Genomic DNA, 20,427 nt, shown 5'->3' with positions numbered 1-20,427 from the left:
AGCTCTCTTTCTCCTACTGAAGCTGAAAGGCTGCTACAGGGCTGCACCACTGCGGAATCTAATCAAAATCAAAGTCATTATTTATTTTGGCCTGTGCCAAACCAATCGTAAAAACCAAAAAATTTAATAATTTTCTAAATATAAAAGCTGTTGGAACACTCTGCCAAGATCTGAATTTTTGTCTACTCTGCATTTTATGCATTGACCTCATTGAAACATTTCCATTTCAAAAGAAGAGATGTTAACAAGAGCAGAATGTACCATAAAAAAATATTATGAATTCCACAAAGAAGCTACGTACAGAGAATTGCAACATTACTAATTTGCAAGTATAACATCAGATGAGATTTTTGGTTACTTCATTCATTTACCACAAAAATAAAACCAGCACTGAGATCATTTTAATTTTACATGGCATGATTTAAGAATAAAGGGCCAAACAAACAAACAAAAAAACCTGCATTCAGCAAACATTCCTATTTCTAACTGAATTTCAGTTTCATGGTAAAGTTTTCCAGAGAGCTTAGTGTTGCAAAGACTGCTACATGCTAGAACCTTAAATGAGTCAGTCAAACAGACAAGTAGCACATTTTGTAGCATGTAGGAGAAAACAGAACTTAAAGAAACTCATCAGTAACAAGAATAGGGAAGTCTGCAACCGAGTTTATGACCATTAAAACTGTGGATATGATGCCGGTGAGAACTGGCCTGCTATTTCTGCCATTAAGCACTGCTTCTCTGAAAAGAGATTATGACCACCACTTGTCCATAGCTAAGCTTTCAATGGGAATGGATTGTCGGACATGGTTAGAGTGCAAATAATATAGATTTAATGCTGAAATGCAGAAACACTGATAAGAGAAGAACAGCATTCTCACTCCAGGATAATTTCTGACAGCATTTTAATGAATAAGAAAATCCTTCAGTATTTTGTTCAGTGGTACACTTATTCTAGTTTTGCCAAGACAAATTCTAATTTTTATTGAAAATGTATCCTTTGGCTTATCAGTGTATAGAACTCGATTAAAATTCTCTGCACTTTTATGGATATTAAAGTTTATGAAACAGCAACTGGCTTTGTGTCTAATTTCTCCACCAAGTGTGTCTGCAAACAATATTGTGTTGTGCTCCACTGTAGGTCCCCCACTGCTGTTTGCTGAGAAGTGTTAGCAGCCTGTCCCAAGGGATCACAGTAATTCGTTTTGTTCAAAACTATGGACATTGCAGAGAATGAGTGGGAATGGCTGGAAAGGAGAAAACTATTGAAAACTATGGTTACTGCATCTCTTGAAGTTTCACTTACACTAAAAAGAAAAAGCAAACCACTTAATATCAAGACTGCATCTCATTAAAACACAACTGATTGCACAAGAATTCTTTCCTGACTATGCAAAACCATGAACCACCCAGTTATCACTGGTAGATACCCAGCATACCCAGCACCCCTACTCTGAAGAGTCTTTATACTGACTGCATTGTGATGTTTAACTTAAAATTGTGCGTTTCTGTCAGTTTTTAAAACCGCTTTTGTCCCAGATTTGCACAGATTTACCAAGTCTACTTCAGGACCACGGGATGGCAGCTGTGGAGTTAGCATACGAGCAAAGCTCCGAACCCACGGATGAAAAATGAATTCCATGCTTGATGGTTCCTGTCTTCACCACCACCAGAAGGGCTGAGGCATTTCCTCTCAAGACAGCAGCTACTCCATGTGCCAGAGGAACCATCCCTTTTTATCTATCAGAAGGTTAATTACTTAAAATAACCCTGATTGTTTGTTCACCTATTGTTCCCCTTCATCATTTGTCTGTCCTGCCTAATGTAAACTTCCTAAAAGGTCCGGACAGACCCAAGCCCTCTGCACTTGTCCTAGTGAGCAAAGCCTTGGCTGAACAGTGGGTTCCGTATCTCTGACATCACTGCTTCAGACAGACACCAGTACAAGTACTTTTGATTGTAAAACAATGACCCTGGAGGAGAAACAACATACGTAGCAGTCAAGTTTAGAAATCAGAGCTCTTACTGCGTGAAGGAAGCCTGGAGTCAGAGGCCCTGTAATTAGTCTAAAGCTGTTTCATACTGCTTCTGAATGAACGCTTGGTGTGAATAACCTTTGACAGGCTGACTGTGCGTGCAGGGAAGAGTGAGAACTACATTCAGATACCTAGGTTAGCAGTAGAGAGCAAATACTTATTTTTTGTGGACAATTATGTTGTGTTTGTGTCTTACTTCAGCAAAATGCAGAAGAAATTAGGACCTGCAATTACAAACTGAATAGTTTTCTGGATTTATTATTTCACCAAGTACCCAACCCTAAACACAATTTGTTAGATAAAATTACTTACAGTCACCTTTTTTCCCCCTTCTATTGCTGTTCTTCGCCTTTTTTTTTTTTTTAATTTAATTTAAACCAAAACATGCAATGAACACACAGCTCAAACCAGATAAATACTTACGGATCCCTTTTCCATCACTCTGTTCAACATGACAACACCACGGCTTTTCTGTTCCCAAACCATCTCCCAAAAGTGACCACAAGTATTTGGCAAAGGTCCCTGCAGAGACAGAATCCCCAGAAATAAGCGTTATTCTCTGTTAAAGTCAGAGTAATGTTCTCCAGTAAAAGTTACTGCCCTAGGCAATAAATTTAGGCAAGAAGTAGTAACAAGCAACTTCTAATTTCAAACTGGAAAAAAAAAAAGAAAAAAAAGAAAAAAGTAGTGATATATCTTTAATTTCCAATTTCCCACTATGAATTCACCCCATGAAAGCATGATTAATCTTCCCCACACACACACATAACAGGAAGACAGAAGTAGTCTCATTTGCAAGAAGAGAACTGGGAGCGAAAATTGCTGAGAGAATTTTCTTAGGCAAGTAAGCAAAAGTAATGGGGAAATAACTTCCCATTGACTAAGAGCAGAATTAATGTATACATTTACCTCTTCTGCAATACATCATTGTTATTCATAATACTTGACAGTCCACTGAACAGAGAAACATCCGAAAGACAGAAAAAATGCCAGATCACTAACAAGTTATATGGTTTTCCAGAATCTTCATGGATGTGCTTTTGGACTGAACGAAATGATAATTCCTTTTAAAGAACTACTTTCTACTTAAAATTAGAATTTCCTTCTAACTTTATGGTTTTGCTTTGTTCCTTTGCTCTTCTCTACTTCAAAACCATTGTTCTGAATTTTGGGCAACACAAACAAACCTCTCACATTTGCTGTCCACCAAAGAGCACTGCAGGACAGCGCCCTCAAAAAGCCTGTCAAAACCATTAAATATTGGATCAGGAAAAGTAGCTGTACGTGGAATAGTCAGATATGCTGCTAAGTAGCAGCAGTTCTTCCTTTCAACCCAACGATCAGCCTTCCCTCTCCTGAGTAAGGAAAATAAAAGCTGCACAGAAAAAATTTCATATTGAATGCTCCACTGTCTGCTTCTTCATTACAGATTTATCTTTATTCTCTAGAAACAGGAAGGAAGAGCTGCTGAACTTTACTTGAAAATATTAATCCCAGTCTACCTTTATCTAAAATGTGGGAGGAAGGAAAAGAAGAGTCAAGATTAAAACCCAGGACTATTTCCAGGGAACTGAACATTTAGGACAAACAAGAATTCCAGCACAGTTGCCAGCTCTCAGAATAAGACGACAGTACCTGGGTGTTTTTGAATGTGCTACATAATTAGATGGGGAAGTCACAGATTCAGTGAAAGACAGCAACTTTCCCTCGTCCAAATCCCCATCACTGAAGTCTGCATTCATGGCTTTCCTCTTTCATGTTGTAGATAAAAGCATCAGCACTGCTCAGTTTAGACATTTCAGGGACCATGTCATTAGCAGGTACACTATTTGTGAATGCCACACTAACATATTCACAAGGACATTTAACGACAGGCCGTAGAGCGCACTGCCTATTTTAAAGGGAAGGTTAGGCATTAGGAAATCCCTAGCATACTTTATCTGTTAGGTTGAGTGGGGCAGAAGTTATATAATGTGTTATATTTAAGTATGTTTGAACATCTTTAAGTCCATACTTAGAGTTCTTCTGTAAATGCAAAACCCTTCCACTAAGCAAAGCTCACTTCTGGTCAGAAAATTTATCAGACAACTTAAGATTGTAATGGTCTGAAGTTTTTGTGCTGGCCTTCCATGTAGGAGAAATGTGATATATTTCAACCACATCTAAATGTTGTTTATCATAAGCCAACACATCATAGGCAGATTTCTAGAAGCATGTTGGCTTCTGTTCTATAACAAAACCTAGGTAGGCCTAAAGTCAGATATACAAAGGGGCCAAAACACACTACAAAAAGTCTGTCAGTGATGATGCAAAGGAGGAAAAATGTGTAGCATTTCTGTAAAATTGTTCTATGTACACAGTATGTTTATATAGACACAGAGATGTTTGCATACACTTATCTAATTTTAAAATAAAGTAAACAGGCATGAGGTTAAAGAAATCCTTCAAGAAACAATCCCAATCACCATATGATTTTTATTATCCACAGCCTGCAATTACCTGGGTGAGGATGTAGCTCCTTTGGGCCTCTTCCATTTTTATCAAACTAGCATTGATATAGTCATTGTCACCTTGGTTTAGCTTAATTCGACTGTGATCAACTGCAGCACAATTAGAAAAACACTGGTTAATGTATACGGCACAGAGCACAGTCCACGCACAGATCACCAAATATTATGATCAAAAAAAGCTGAGTTTTCCCGAATAATCAAAAGAGCTTAATCACAGCGCCAAAACGTTCTCTGGTACTTGTAACTCTGGAAATGCAATATAGTGCCTACAAGAACAGCACTGCACCAGAGCACTGATGGCAAGTCACAGTCCATCTTCTCAGAATACGCTGGAGGAATAGTATTTGCATCTGAAGTATTTGCATCTGAAGTGCTCACAGTGGTAATGAGCAAAGCAGATCACACTGACCTATTTGTACGGTTATCCAGTTACTGTTTTTAAATAAATCTAGTTACACAATTGCTTATCTTTAGAAGCTTGAACATTCAAAACAAGCTTGTTCAAGGCTGAGAAAGGTTTGCCTAAACATATATTGGACAAACAGAACAGAGACTTCTTACTCCTTCTGTAGAGATTTAGCGACTTTTCCCAACCCAACCACACTTTAAAATAGAAAGAACGATTAAAAAAAAAAAAAAATAATTACAGTAAATGTAATTTCACTGCTCTTTTGTTAGTTTCAGTTTGCTCTACGTAGAATAAAAAAACCACAAACCCAAGAGTTTCTACATTTTGCAAGAAAGGCAGATTGGAAGTAGTATTATCTAAAGGCAAAAAAAAAGAACCATTTGTTACTCACAACCCCAAATATTAGAACTGCTTAGTAAAGCAACCTACGTGCAACCTTATTGTTTCTACAATTACCCTGAAGACTTAAGTAACTTCAAAGCACTAAGTATAAAAGTTTGCTGGCACACAATGGAACTAGTGCCTTTGAGCAGAATATAGGCATTTGCCCAAATACACAGAAATTCTACAGGTTGTGTTTAAAACAGGTAGCAGTGCTGCACCCTTGAAGAAGAGGGAATGAGTCCTGGGTTTTGTCATTTAATGCAAAAAAGGTAGTTAAGCAAACCAGCTGTGAACTTTCTCTAGTGTCCAAAATATCAAATATTATTCACTGATCATTTGGCTACAGTCCTGTACCCCCCTGCACTCTGTGATTTCATTCCTGCAGTCTCTCTTGCACCTCAGAAGTTAGCATGCCAGGCACAGGCAAGTCTGAATGTTAGTGTCTTTCTACTCAGGAACATGGAAGGAAAGACAGGCTGCAACTCTGAACTGAGCTGTCACCAGTGTGCCGGGTACAGAGGACACATGCTCAAAGATGCATGGCCCACCAGAATTCACCAGAATGTGCAATGCACAGTGATAATCATTTCAGAAACACATGTCTCACACTAGTATCACCATCCCTGCAAACTTCCTGTTTTCTCTGTTCCAGATAGCTTAGGATTTATTTCCAGAGGTCATATGCTTTACGCAAGACTTCCCCATCTTCCTATAGCAGCATTTATGCTATATGGACTAGAAGGGTGCTGTAGTAAATATACTGCTATAGAAAGGATACTTCCACTTTTATTAATGCAATTTCAGCCACCATTCTACCCTAGCGTAAGAATTCAATGGTAAAGCAAGTTCCTTTTTTCAGTTTTCTGCTCAAGAACGCAGAATTAGTCAGCTGCTACAGTACAATCCTATGGATATAATGGCATCCTGTGACATCCATCCTGTAACCAAAAATATTAACAAAATGAATTGACTTGAATGCACACGCATCTAACAGAAATCTTGTTCTTACATGGTGCTATTACAAGTCATTAGAGGTCAACTGTCTGTTGCAAACAATGGAAAAGAAAGCGTACTTACAGGGGCTGACATCTCTGTACCTATTTCTGTTTTTGTTTCTGGGATGTTTGGCCACTTTACATGGAAAATCACTGGCTTCATGCCTGATGTCCTGAAACAAAACAAAAAAAAATAAGTCTTAGATATGAACCCATCTAATATCATCATACCATTTTAAGCTATTTTCAGACAAACAGGCATTTGACTACACATTTTAACGTGTGAGTGCTTTAGACAGTAAGCACTCTAGGATTCAAGTTAAAAACTGAGTTTAAATTTATCAGGATACAACACTATTTGTGTGTTAATAATATTACTAACTTCCCCAGTAAAGTAGTAAAACATTTACCAGACATTATGCCTTTGCACTCCCGATGGAACAGGCTCTCTGACCCAAAGCACTTTCATATAAACTGTTCTATGCTATTGTTTCCATTATCAGTGGAACTATCAAGTATTTTTTCTGACTCATCAGGAATTAGAAAATATTCATTATGATAGAAAAAACACATCAACACACATGGAGTGGTGACTTGTCAACAACATGCTACAGTCATGCCTTTCTAGGATCATTTACAACTTGATCTTATCAGCAAGATGCCATAAAGCTGCAAATGGAAATACTATTCAATTCACACGCTCAACTAAAACATATGTACCGTATTAAGTATATATTTAGGGTTTCTTCTCCTTCTCCACCCCCCAATAGCTCAACTATCTGATACAATTTCAAAAGATAGAATAAAAAGAATTCTGCTGTCCCTGGACATTAGCCCCAGATTTAACACAAGCACAACTTCACAGTGTGAATAGATACTGGGGAAGTATGAAATTCTTAAAAATTGTAGTACAAGGGGCTTTATAGTGACATTGTCAGATGTAATTGAGATTAATGAAAACTGAAGAAATGGATATACTGTAGAACTGGTATTTTGATAGCATCATTAGGTTTAAGTAATCTTAAGACAAATACATTGTGCACATACATGGTAAGAAAAAAATAACCTGGCCCAGATATCATTGAAAAATCACCATTAGTAACAAACTACTGAGCTAAATTCATCCTCTTTTGCAGGATGAAATTTACTTAGTAAATTAACTTAATTAACATAAAACTTGGCTTGATTTGGTTAAGTTATCTGTGCAGACACGTATGTACTTGAGCACAGTGTTGATCCACACATCTATAACCACTGTGACAGAAAAGAGGTTTCTGTGCACGTAAATCTAGCACTCCTGTAGGGCTGCTGGTCATGTACAGACCACTTGCATAGGAAGGCTGGGCACTCCTCCATTACCAGCTTCACCTTAGCTCAGGCTCTGATTTAAATTGTGGTAGCCTTCCAACATCAGAGCAGAAGGATTTTATACCAGCTCAAAAGCTAATTCCTAAAACAGAGGCCAAACACGACTCTTTTTCTGATCGTCTCAGTTTTGCATAAATAATTATTTATAGTGATTTTTATTATATTTTTGGAGGTAGGCTATCTGCTGCAGCTTATTACTTGTTCATTTTTCTGCCCCATTATTCAGGTATGTACTAATTGATACTGAATTTCACATGTAAAGTAAAGAGCTCTATTTTATATATACCTGCTCAAAATTAGTTCAGTATTCTGAAATGGCTCCTCACTGAAATAAGCCCTGACATCAGCTGCTATCTTTTTATAACTTAACACATGGCTGCCAGTATTTCTGCTTATGAAGAATGCAGTCTGGAGAATATGATCTTGACTGCCACAGTCTAATATCTCAAACATGAAGCAGCTAAAATGGCTGTTTTCAGAAATTCGTCTCCGACGTTAGGTTGGTGGCTTTGTATTTTGCAGGGGTTTATTTTTCCTATGTACTGACTGAGCAGGATTAATAACAGACAAAAACAGGGAACTAAGGAAAAATGGTCTTCTAGATCTCTAACCACATTTCCCACAGAGTCTACGTATTTCTTTCTTTCTTTCTTTTTTAAGTGTAAAACAGTCCCACAAAGTACAAAAAACAACACTTAGGATCCACATTAAATATAGCAAAATGCAAACAAAAAAAACTTGCTGTAAATACTGGGTTAAATTAGCAGCAGCACCCATCTACACTGTTTCATTTCACAGCATTAACAAATTGGAAAAGAACTGTCCCCTCTTCAGAAAAGGAAACAGATCAAATGCTTCATTACAGAAATGAAATGATGCAAAGGAATTCTAATATAAAATTATTATACTCGAGTATATGCACTTAAACACTACCTCCAGAACATACTCCCAGCCTCAGAGCTCCCCACATTCAGATACCAACATCACACGTTTAAGGATCTGACATTTTATTGTTCAAGGAGTAGAGATTTGGCTATTTGGCTATTAACTCACTGCCAAATACTAGTTTTTTTTTTTTTTTTTTTTTTTTTAAGATGCCGAAAGTACAGAAAGAATAAATGAATTCTAGACTCCTGTATGCCTATAAGAAACAAAAAGAAAGAAATTACCCATATGCCTTCCAGAAACACAGGCAATTTTTAAAAAATTATTTTTTCTGAAGCATGTTGCAACATATAGAGGAGAAAATTAAAGGGTGGGAGCGAGGGGAAGAAAATGAGGGACCTAGATATGGCACCAGGCAAGCCGCTGTTGTATGAAAATCCAACTAGCATACAGAAATTCATTTCTGAACATGATACCAAAAAAACGAAAATCCTAGATGGCATGCATGCCTGGATCTCTGTGGTTAAATCCATGTCTGAAAAGACTGGGCATACTCTTCTCAGCAACATGGAATAACAGTGATTTTTTTTCTCTCTCTTTTTTTATTTTGTTTAAAGCTACAGCAGTTGGTAGAACATCTTCTGGCAAGAAACATAAGGCTGCTTCCAGGACATTAAGATGACTTCAGTGGAAATCAGATGGCCTTCAACAGAGATTACTGGAAGAAACATTCTAGCGACCAGTTCTGTAAAATGGCCACGTTACAGGCTCCCTTGGATGCTTCTCAGAAGCATCTGTGATTGCGGGAGTCAGCTATCAAATTAGGTAATTACGCAGTGTTCCAGAACACAGCAGTAACAGCACCACAGGATCTCCTGCTGGAGAGAGCAGGCTCATTCAGAGCATGGGAGCACTGTGCCACGGGCAGCCTGAAGCCAGTGACGCTGCAAGAACTGAAGTTAGTCGGGGATGAACACAGGGATTGATAAGGTTACTTATCGCCTTCTTGAATCACAGTCACACTGCAGAGATCCTGCCATTTAAAAAGGAAGCTCGACATTTCAGTTAAAAGGTCGTGCAACACAACACTTGATAAAGAGGAAGGGCTAGAACTGAAGTCAGTTTTCCAAAGTCAAATGCCTCTGGTTTTGAGCATGAGTCATCCTCTGCCACTCAGCTCCTGGTTGTGAGTCCCGGACCCAGTGCAAATACCCCTAAACATCGCAGGGTGGAAAGAGGAAGCTTGCCGAGGCGCTGGTTTTCAAACGGAAAGTTCTCATTGCTGGTTGTTTGTAGCAGTGACCGGGGCAAGAAGTTCTCCAGTGCTCTTCGGGAGATGGTTGCTCGCAGCTGCACGATGGGCCCCACGAGGCCTGACAGCATCCCACTGCCTGCCACAAAGCCCGGGCACAACACAAGGACGGGTGACCGAGCTGCTCAGACACAAGGTCTCAGTGTGGTGATGGTGTCCTCGTGTCCCAGACACCTTCAGCAGGATGGGGTGCTCATGGTGGCCAGAAGGCCTGCCCCAGCCTCCCTTCTGAAACCTCCTCTTAGGAATTCCCTCCGCAGCCCTTTCTTTCTGTTCCTCCCAACCTTCAAAAACTTCCCCTCATTTCAGCCTGTTAACCCCAAAACAGCCAGAGTCCCAGGTCTGCCAATTCCCCCCAACGCATAAGCATTTTCTGCCATCTTTCTGCTTGTCCTTGCTGCCACTACTCTGCCCCGTGCTGGATTTGCCACGTGTGAACTGGAGCACAACCCCAATGCTTGACCACGCTTTCCTCCTCTTCTTCAGACACCAACAGGAGGTTATAAAAAGAGCAGATCCACCTCAAAATCTTCCAGAAAGCATTAGGTAAGACCACACCAAGAGACATTCATGACATCAGTCATTCAAGCACTGCAATTTTCACCGATTTTCACGTTGGTATTTCCAGGGGAGCAGCTGCGATGTGCAGGCCTGAAGGGCCTTCGGATTCAGCGCAAGGCTCCCCGGAAACTCTGCAGCAGGCCTCAGCCCGATGGCGCTATTTTATTGCCCCATAAATTCTGCAGTAGCTCAGACTAGGCTATAATGATATACTGCCATTTTAACAGTTCTGTTCCTACGGGAAACAGCAATTGCCAAGATCTTATCACGAGCTACAAAGGCACCCGGTAATATATCTGCTGAGCCAGTCACACTAAGGAAAGCAATTCACAACAAGTATATAAACACTTAAATAAAAAAGCAATTTTAGCTTAAGAGCTTAAGAAAAAGAAGTTTCCTCTTAAAGCTAGCATTGAAAAAAAATGACTGCTATAAAAGGTAAGAAGGTTTTAAAAAAAAATAAAGTGAAAGCTGCTGTTTTCTAGGATGTCATTAAGGGCTGATTTCAGAATAGAAAACCTTACTACAATTGTATGATGTGGCAAAGACCTGTACAGAAGTCCACAGGAACAACAGGTACTACTGGAGGATCCACAATGAACAGCTACTTTACACAAATGGGAAAACATCTTTAGTGTGTGAGGGAGCAAATTTACTCACTGAGAAGCAGAGAACTGAGTCCTTCCTTGTGAGGACATGAAGTGTATGTAGATCAACACTGCATGTAAGCCAGTTTGACAAGTAAAACTGAGCTGCTTATCCCTTTGTATCAGGACATTTGGATAGGGACAAGAACAGGGATATAATTTCTAGGTAACACGAAGGTCATCAATGTGCATCTAAAGACCACATAAAGACCAGACAATCACATAACAAGCTGCAGAATTTCAGCCAGTTTAGTGAAATAAATGTAGAATTTAATATCCTTTAAAAAAAAATGTATCTAGTCTCTCAGTTTTGCTTTCAAGAAGAAGATAGCACTATTGATTTGCCTATTAATCTGCCTCAAAAAAAAAGCCAGTGGGCTGGTATGCCAAGCTTCTTCCTGAAGCCAAGTAACATGAAGAGAGAGCGAGAAAGAGACAGGCTTGTTTAAAGTTCAACAACACTATTACGTGAGTTAAAAAATTATATATATATAATCACACACTTGCAACATGGTTTTCCTAGAAAGCCCCTTGCTAATTCAGCACTATGTGGGCAATCTGGAACAGGTTGTAGCAATGCAGCGTAAGCAGGGCTCCTGACACGGCAGTCAGCTACTTGTAGGCACGGAAATAACCCCCCCCCGAGAATGTAAACTGGGCATGATCATGCTATTAAATCATATCAACACTTGGGAAAGTGTACTAATTTCTTCTGTGCCCATGTTCACCACAGATTCCTTCTCACCACCGGCTAGTTTCAACGCGCCTAACTGTAGAAATTTAAGGATCAGGAAAGTAAATCCTGCAGCACTTCACTGCACCCACCTCCTCGTGGTAGGTAACCGAACACTAAATGGTCAATTGAATGCCTGAACCCAAACAGTTCCTGAAACTTGCATACGTACTTCCAGAAGCGAGAAAGTACTAACTTGTACCGTTTTCCGATTTTAACAGTACTGTATTTATTTTGTGTGTTGTCAGAAGGAAAGCATTGCTGTAGAACAAATGGCTGCAATTCTGAAGAACTCAGTTGTTGAGCTTCTCATACTGCTTTAGGGTTGTTATCTGCAATGAGCAAAAGCTGATTTTTCAATTCTGATTTTTTTCTGAAGGTTACAGCAGAGATTGGGTTGCTTGTGCCAAGCATTGTACTAAACTCTAATATTTGGTTAAAGAATTACATGAGGCTTCTCGAATTTCAGTAAGTTCAAAATACAGTTTGTCCTTGAAATTTATGACCCATAACAGAAGAAGTTCAGAGTAGCTGGCAGGAACACTCTACTTCTGCTGTTTTGTAGCCATGTACTCACTGCCAAAACAGGAAACAACTGAACGGAGGGTCAGTATAAAAAAATAACTGAAGTTTCCTTCTTCTCCATGTCCATCTCTATTTTTCCTCCCAGACATTCAATCTGCTACAGAAGTGCATCTTAGACATTACTGGAAGGACAGAGACTTTTGAGAAGATGAAATGGCTTTTCTTGACAGCTGTTTTGAAGAAGCAAAGCTTTACTATCTTTATCATCAAACAAAGTCAGTGCCAGGAAATAAACCACAGTCCTATTAAAGTGTCAGGAGGTTCTAAGTCAGTTACTCATCTCCTATAAGAAAAATAAGAGACAAGATCCAAATCTTGACTTACCCAAACACAGAGGTCTCCAGATAACAAATTTTGGTTTAACCTCATCTCAAATAAACTGGTGCATCCAACAGCCTGGACACCTACAGAACTCCTCAAGGAATTTAGGCTGTGTAGCAAATCCAGACCTTAGTTTGTTTGCGGTATGGATTCTGTATGAGTTTAAAACGTGTAATTACAGGCTTCGTAAACTGATAGCTGTGCTTATAAACAGTCCTCCTTTCCTAGTTACCTAATACTTCATCCCAACATCTCACAAGCCACCTAATGGCATTATTGCTTTTACAGAACACCTACCACAAAAAACAAGGTAAAGACTAAGTGTGTGGACTTCGTAGGCTTCAGGGTGGGTGGAGAGGAAGGAGAGAAAACATAAAAACTGAAAGTATTAGAGGTGAGGAAGAGACGAGAAAAGCTTCTTCTCACACTTTCTTTCTCACACTTTCAACATGCCGCATATTAGACCAGCTGCAAATGACACGTTGCAAACTGGAAACAAATGGAGGAGAGATGCCCTTGGAACCACTGCAGGTAGTTTAAAGTTTCTCAAAGGGATCTCTGACTTCATGAACTAGGAACTGTGGAATTACTTTTTATTTATACTCACTCAGAATCTTCTACAATCTTTCAGACACTACATAGTGTTAACAGCCTCAGTACTAGCTGGGCTAAAAGCATGAAAAAATGCATGACTTTACCGTGACCCCAAATTCTTGCATCATGTATTAGCACCAGTTAATCTTCGAACAAATGAGCTTATTTAATAGAAAAAAAATTTATGGATAAACAACTTTAAGGCTCTCTTGTTTTTGAGCATCCCCTTTTCTGCAAAGTATACAAAGAGATGGTGACTTTCAAGATACCTACGTCAGTATCATTCCTTGCTCACTGATTGTTCACTAGCACATTGTTCACTTTTATGGTCATTAGTCACTGATTAGCCACTCTTTTTTTTTTTTTTTTTAAATCAAGAAACCTTATTTTTGCTCTAGCTCCCCCCCAAAATCATGCAACTATTTTCAAACACTTGCTAAACTTTGAAATACTTAAATTCACATACATGGTTCTCAGAAAGCAGCTCAGATCAATACACCAATTAGAAAAGCTTTACGTACAAATCCAGAAAGCCCAATTAATTTATAAAGCTCAGTGTTCTGTACAGAAAATGTCATCTCTTCAAAGGTTTAAGATAGGATAACCTTTTGTTTAAAGAATTTCAAGGATTGTGCTTGAACAAAGATAGAAGACCAGATGAAAGCCAGTTAGTCTCCTTTGCACAGCCAATACCAACAGGAACAGCCGGCATGCATGTATGGATTTCCAAAATTTACTATCTGACACATAGAAATAATTTAATTTGTAAAATTTGTAATTTAATTTGTGAAATTCTACAATAAAACTAAGATTAAAGCTTCCTAATTGCTATCCAACAGCAGCCAACTGACATTACATCTCTCAGCAACCAGAGTCGCCTACTACAACCTACTACAAGATAGTGGAAGGCAACACCATGCTGATGTGGTTTACACTGTTAGTTTTATCCTAAAAAAGCCCTTTGTTAAAAGGATAAAAATTTAATAACTGCATAATCAAAACTAAGTAAAAAAAATGCATTTTCCATTGCAAACAGAAAGAACTGAGACAGGAGAAAAAGCCCATCTTGTTCATATCTAAATTTTAACAGAATAGATTCAAAAAAGATGGAAGGAATAAACTTAAGTATTACCCTTTCAGTTTTTAACTGTTTCAGGAACTATCATCAGGTGGTTCTTTATGTTCCACGACTGTGCAGACATATGGATAGCTTATTCCTGGAGCCCTGAAAACAGGTTACTCTACCAGGTAGCGGCTAATTTATCTTCAGAAGAACTAGAAAAATTACTGAAATAAAGACAGGAAGGCAGCGAGAATTCTTCTTCTCTATAAGCACAAACCAGTTGTAAACTTCATTACCATTACAGGAATTACCCTGAATCATTCTTATTCAGATTTAAAATCTCACCTTTAGAAAAACTTTAAGAGGAAAAAAAAAAAAAGCTTTATTATTTTAAGTCATTTCAAGTGATATCTAAAATATCGCTCATGCTTTGTTAATATCAGAAGTTTTACTTTAGGCAGAAATCAATATGCAGAAAGTGAATCAGTTCTGCCACACTTCCTGTAAATTGATTTCAGTACACTGAAACAAGTACATTTAAAAATTTGAAGCACAAGAAGGTTCCTGTAAATGAACACAAGCACATAGTTCCATTTTCTAACTTACCGTCCTCGCCCTTTACACACAAAGTGCGTGTGATCTGATCTTTATTGGTATATAGCATGTGCTCTGCTGCAGGGACAAAAACTTGCCAAAAATTTACTCCCAATTCCTGTCAGCTGTACAGCAACCTTAGCGAGCAATGAAAATCATTACTAGGTCTGAAGACGTCTTTTCCCTCTCTGTTCTGACAAACTGCTTCCTTAATTTTGATAGAGACATCAGCAGGTTACCTGTGGGTTTGCGTGCTGCTGGGATGGTTTTTTTCTAACTGCTTTTAAAGCACGTCTTTCCTAAGGAACCTACAGTTGCTGCCTTCCTCTCATATTTCAGACTTACCGTAAGATTTATTCACACATTTAGGAAAATGATACCCAGATCCTTAATTGAATTGTCATTTCAGAATTTAAGCTTGGCCTGGCATCTGAATGACTCCAGAGAAATATTTTGGCTCCAGCTAGTGCACTGCAGGCAGCCCCCCCGGAGCACCACTACCACCCAAGTGGCAACAGATTTGACGCCTTCTCAGGTGAAAGCTGCACAGGTCTTTCCGATTTTTGTTCTGTATCTCCCTTTTTTGATCCCAATATATGTCTGCTCCAAGACTTTTCATTCTGAACACATCAGAATTGGGCATGTGGGCACACTGCCAACTAAGTCCTTAGAATATCTGGCATTTTTATTACTACTGTTAACAAGGAATTTGAAAGGCTCCTAGTACAATACTAGGTATTGTACCAACACAGAAGGACATTACTTCTGCCTAAGGAGAGACTCCAGGCAGTTGTTTAAACTAATATTTGAACTACTGTCGCTGTTTAAAACTCCCTAAATCAATTTACATCTATTAACAAGATCATCTTGTGAACTATAACCAAAGTACTACAATTATTAAAGTACCCAGAGCACCCACACACAGATTGTGCTCTGTGGTCTTGATGAGTAATAGCACACTTAGCAGGTTGGAAAGCAAGCAGCCCTGCACATCTGAGGAGCTCAAGTTTGAGCCTTCCTACTAAGCCGTGTTTAAGTTGTTGTTTTTGTTTTGTTCGTTTTTTGGTTTTGTTGTCATTAAAAAGAGACTTTGTTTTATATTAAAACATATTCTTCACGTTCACTGAACTACAAACGAAACTTGTCTGTGGTATTTGTGTCCTTTCACCTTTTCCTGGAAAGTATGTTGACTAAAAGCCAAACAAACAGCACAGCACTTTAGCTGCTTAATAGACAAACACTGCTGTCATTTTGCTCAGGACAAATATTTTAAAGAAACAAAACGAAATCCCAACTGCTAGATTAAACAAACAAACAAACAACATGTGCCAACATTTGTGTATTCACCTTATCAGCAGTTTGAACGTACACAGTTGCAGAACTACAGCACTATTTTTTATCCTTTAGGTAGATGACAAGTTAAACACATCTAGCTTACCAAGCTGTGCTTTAGAAGTATCGGTCACATTAACAGGAGATTAGTCAAGTCACGACATGATGGACTGTCTGGGTTGGAAGGACCTTCAAGGATCACCCAGTCCAACGCCCCTGCCATGGGCAGGGACTGCCCCGTGCTCCCTGTGCTGCAGCCACGTACATTCCTCAGGAACTAACACGACCTTTTAAAACAACAGCTGTCACTGAGAGAAGGACAGGCTATATAATTCCCAAGTCATCTTAAGTTTGTCAAAGTCACTTTCAAATTAAGCTATCATACGCAAGATACAAATCTTATCATCTAGAACAGGTCACAGAAATTGCCAGAGAAAAACAAAGTCAGCACAAGCAGAGCTTTTCAGCAAGCCATCGCTCCGGGTTTGAAAGGACAAGATGCAGTTTCACCATGGTGCACTTCAGTAGCATGGCCCATACAGCTGATTTCCTGACGCATTTACGGAATTATCCATGAAATCATAATGCAAATCAGGCCGTCCAAAGCAGTGGGACTCCCCAGACATTTCGACTGGCATGACACATGTCTCGTGCTTCCTACCCCAGGGAAAGGCAGCTTTGCTCTGAAACTGGAGTGCAGGAATTGCCAGCATGGAGCACTGGTTTTCCACCAGTGAAAAAGTCTGTGAAAAGTCAAGGATTTAAACAGCAAGTCCCAAAATACCAACAACAAATAAACTGAACACTGCCTTGCTAACTCACTAGCTTTACCTTTTCTCCTTAATTGAGACTGATCAGGTAGCATCCATGAAACATGAGGGATTTTAGCTTACAGCAAGGTGATCAAACTGACTTAAGGGACAGATCTACAAAAATCAGAAGACATACAACTGTCTACAAAACAGACAAGAGCCTAGCAACACTTGCGATGTAGGTACGATTGCCATCTACTACAAAGTCACTGCCTCTCAAATGCATCTTTTGTCTATCCAATAGAAGTAACAAAAAATAATTGCCAAGCTCTTAGGTATTTTATAGTTCTAATCCTGAAGGCAAACCCAACAGCCCAGAGAAAGAAAACGTGTTTTCTTAAATAGTCTCCTAGTGGGAAAGAGAAGAAATACAGAACTTTTGCTTTTCAGAGAGTTTGACTTCACATCCATACATTCAGCATCAGAACAATCCCCTGGATGGGATATGACACGTGGCTTTCTGAGTTTTCAGCTTGTTCTGCAGCACTACCTTCTCTTGCAAATGGATGAAGAGGGTCTAAGAAAAATAATATACCTTTCTATCTCTTCACTGGTGCCGTATCTACATTAAAGTGGTGGTCCAGATACTAGCAATCAAGACCAAAGACAGTTTACAAATACTGCTTGGAAATAAGAAAAAAGATGATTTCAGAAGTTTTGGTGGGTGCCAAAATGAGTATTAAAAGATAGGTGGAAACAGAGATGGCTACATAAAGGTACTATGATCGAAAGCAAAAATGCACTGTTGTCAGAGAGAAGAAACACTAATCCTAAAGAGCTCTTACAGCACTAGAGGTGCCTGAAAACAGAAAAAAAAATGAGTTTTAAAAAAAGCTCTAGAGTTCTTTTCACATTTACTTATCAACTTCTTTACAAATTCAACAACTTAACTTGGGGCAATAACTCCTAGAAACCACAGTTAATGCCACAAGTAATAGGGACAGCAGGAGACCTCATGTACTCCAAGACTCATCACCCATTCATGTGGTATGCTGCTAGCACAGCATCGTAATTAGCATGCAAAGGCAAAGTAGGCTGCGTGTAAGAATACACACACGCACAATCCTTTGCAAGTTCATTAAAGACTTAAATCAACAAAAATATCCTTTTAGAGTCCTTCTTTTATTTTTACAAAGGAAAATATCATACATTTTTCACATCACTGCTATTGTTCTTTGGATGCCCTCATGTTGTTTGTTGTTGTTGCTGGCATTGCATTCCAAAAGAAACATTTATGTCAACTTGGACTGCAAAACATTAAAGGGTTTCAGGGAGACACAGAAAAACCTTTCAGCTAGAGTACTGATTTTGATCCACCTTATCTCTTCCAAATAGCCATTATTGCAGCCACACCTCCCCTCGGGAGCAGTGCAAATAAACCAGTTAAGGAATCACCCATTGAAGGCAGCCAGGAGATACTTCTTGGTTGCTATTATGGATGCTGCTTGTGTTCTCCAAGCAGATTAGTTTTCATCTGCAATGCTCTAACTCATTTGGTTTCTAACTTAGGAGTCAATGTTTCTCACTACCATTTTAGGAATCCAGCTACTACACTGTAACGCTGGTCGGTTGACAGCTGTGTTGGAACAACTATATACTTCGCCCTTCAGAAGGGAGGATATTTCTCTGAGCAGTTTTTTTGGCTCTTGGAGGAATGCTTTTGTCTTCCCTGGTCCCGAGAGGCAAGGGAAGAAAGTTTTAGATTAGCTTCCCTCCCCCATCGTTAGCACTGCAGCAACAAATTGTCATTGGAAGCGGACATCATTCAGCGCCATGGGAGCCGGGCCTGGAAATCATGCATTTCCTTCACGTTTTTGGTGAGAAAGTCTTTCGAAACACAGAAGTAGATCTAGGTTGATTGTCAATGGCCTATTTTCCATGATGACAAAACCAGAAACAAAAGGATTTTTATTTAGGAATCAGAACTATTTTCTGGAGTTGCCTAGTTTTTAGTTTCTTGATTTAAGCTGGTCTGGAAGCCTCCTACCATCATGAAAAACAGAAGTGAAAAACATAAAGCTTAGGAAAACAGGATTAATTCGCAACCATCGTTTTCTGTATCCAACATCAACTAAACTCAGATCTTATCTGCTATAATTTTGAAGAGATACAGTAGGAAAGCTATTGATGTTAATAGAAGCAAAAAAGAAATAACTTTAAAAAACCTGAATCCTTATCTGAAGTTAAACTAGTTATATATGCCTTCACAAAGTACAGTCAGTTAAAGCAGTTTTAGACACCAGCATGCCATATGTTATATTAAAATTAGACTGACTAAAAAGAAGGATGCAACAAATTTTATGCACGAAGTAAGACTATTCACTGTATGTGTATCCTGATTAATGCTTTTGCTTATCTAATAATCTTTGCAGAAAGTACCAAATAAAGCTTATTAGCAAACTACTAGGTGCAGTTTAATTTTGAAGTTAGTCTTGACACCATCTCACTGACTGGTAAGCACTTTACACAAAGTAACCTATACCAGTATTGGTTTCCAAACTCTTGGTTTACTGAAGTTTCATAGCCTGAAGAAGTACAGTTAGCTGCAGTGATTTTTAGATCTCTGAACAGAATTTATAACTTTTTTTTTATAGGACCTGTACATCAATCGTATCTTAAGGATCAAGAGAAAAACATTTTTTAATGCAAACAATAGCATGCAAGAAATTCTTGTATAATGGAAAAAGGCAACTTTCTCAGAGGGCAAGAGGAGGGGGGGATATGTATGCTAGAGAGATTTTATGTAAACAACTTACAGAAAACAACAATTACTTCACTCCAGGGATCATGTCTTTTCCTCTGAGGAAACTTTCAGTTCAAACTCATGCAAGTCACAGACAAGATTTCAGTGTACCACAGCCCAGATGCCACCTGAAGTGTTATCTTTTGTCTGTACACTCACACTGTTTGTTCAGAGCTAAAAAGCAACAGGCTAGTTGCTCTATAAATGTTGATTGTACATCATTTATTGGTGGGATAAACGCATATTAATATGATTTTTAAAGGTAATAACTAGGGTACCATTGAGAACTAGAGACATTATAAACTGGCTAAAAATAGTAATTTGAATTCCAAGCTTAGTCAGCTTGGCAGAAACAGCTGTGTTCACTGTACCCTCTAATTAGTTTGCATATTATAAGAGTTCCAAAGGTTATTTCCCTTTCAGAAACCTACCAAATTAGCCTTCACAGCACAATACTGTTACCATATCAAATGCAACAGCAACAGATTATTCAGACTTCAGAGACTTACCACTACTTTTTCTGTTACGTTTCATTTATATAGGCAT

At 38.8% G+C, this 20,427-nt stretch overlaps 1 protein-coding gene across 2 annotated transcripts in view; it reads right to left on the bottom strand.

Annotated features, from left to right (window-relative positions):
* The window catches only part of PTPN1 (protein tyrosine phosphatase non-receptor type 1), a 43,884-nt gene that overhangs the window by 9,911 nt on the left and 13,546 nt on the right, over positions 1–20,427 (bottom strand). The window contains exons 1-4 of one of the 2 annotated variants that reach the window (XM_068700918.1): positions 16,433–16,451; positions 6,414–6,504; positions 4,533–4,633; positions 2,457–2,555 (exon numbers count right to left, since the gene is read on the bottom strand). In XM_068700918.1, coding sequence (XP_068557019.1) covers positions 2,457–2,555; positions 4,533–4,568 — 135 coding nt within the window. In that variant the 5' untranslated portion in view covers positions 4,569–4,633; positions 6,414–6,504; positions 16,433–16,451. Of the gene's footprint in view, positions 1–2,456; positions 2,556–4,532; positions 4,634–6,413; positions 6,505–16,432; positions 16,452–20,427 lie in introns of those variants that run through there. The other variant, XM_068700917.1, reaches the window with a different exon arrangement.

This window comes from Anas acuta, chromosome 16 (assembly GCF_963932015.1).
Source record: "Anas acuta chromosome 16, bAnaAcu1.1, whole genome shotgun sequence".
In the NCBI taxonomy this organism is placed as follows: Eukaryota; Metazoa; Chordata; class Aves; order Anseriformes; family Anatidae; genus Anas; species Anas acuta.
The sequence above is the reverse complement of the archived record's forward strand: the minus strand, read 5'-3'. Positions and strand labels throughout refer to the sequence as shown.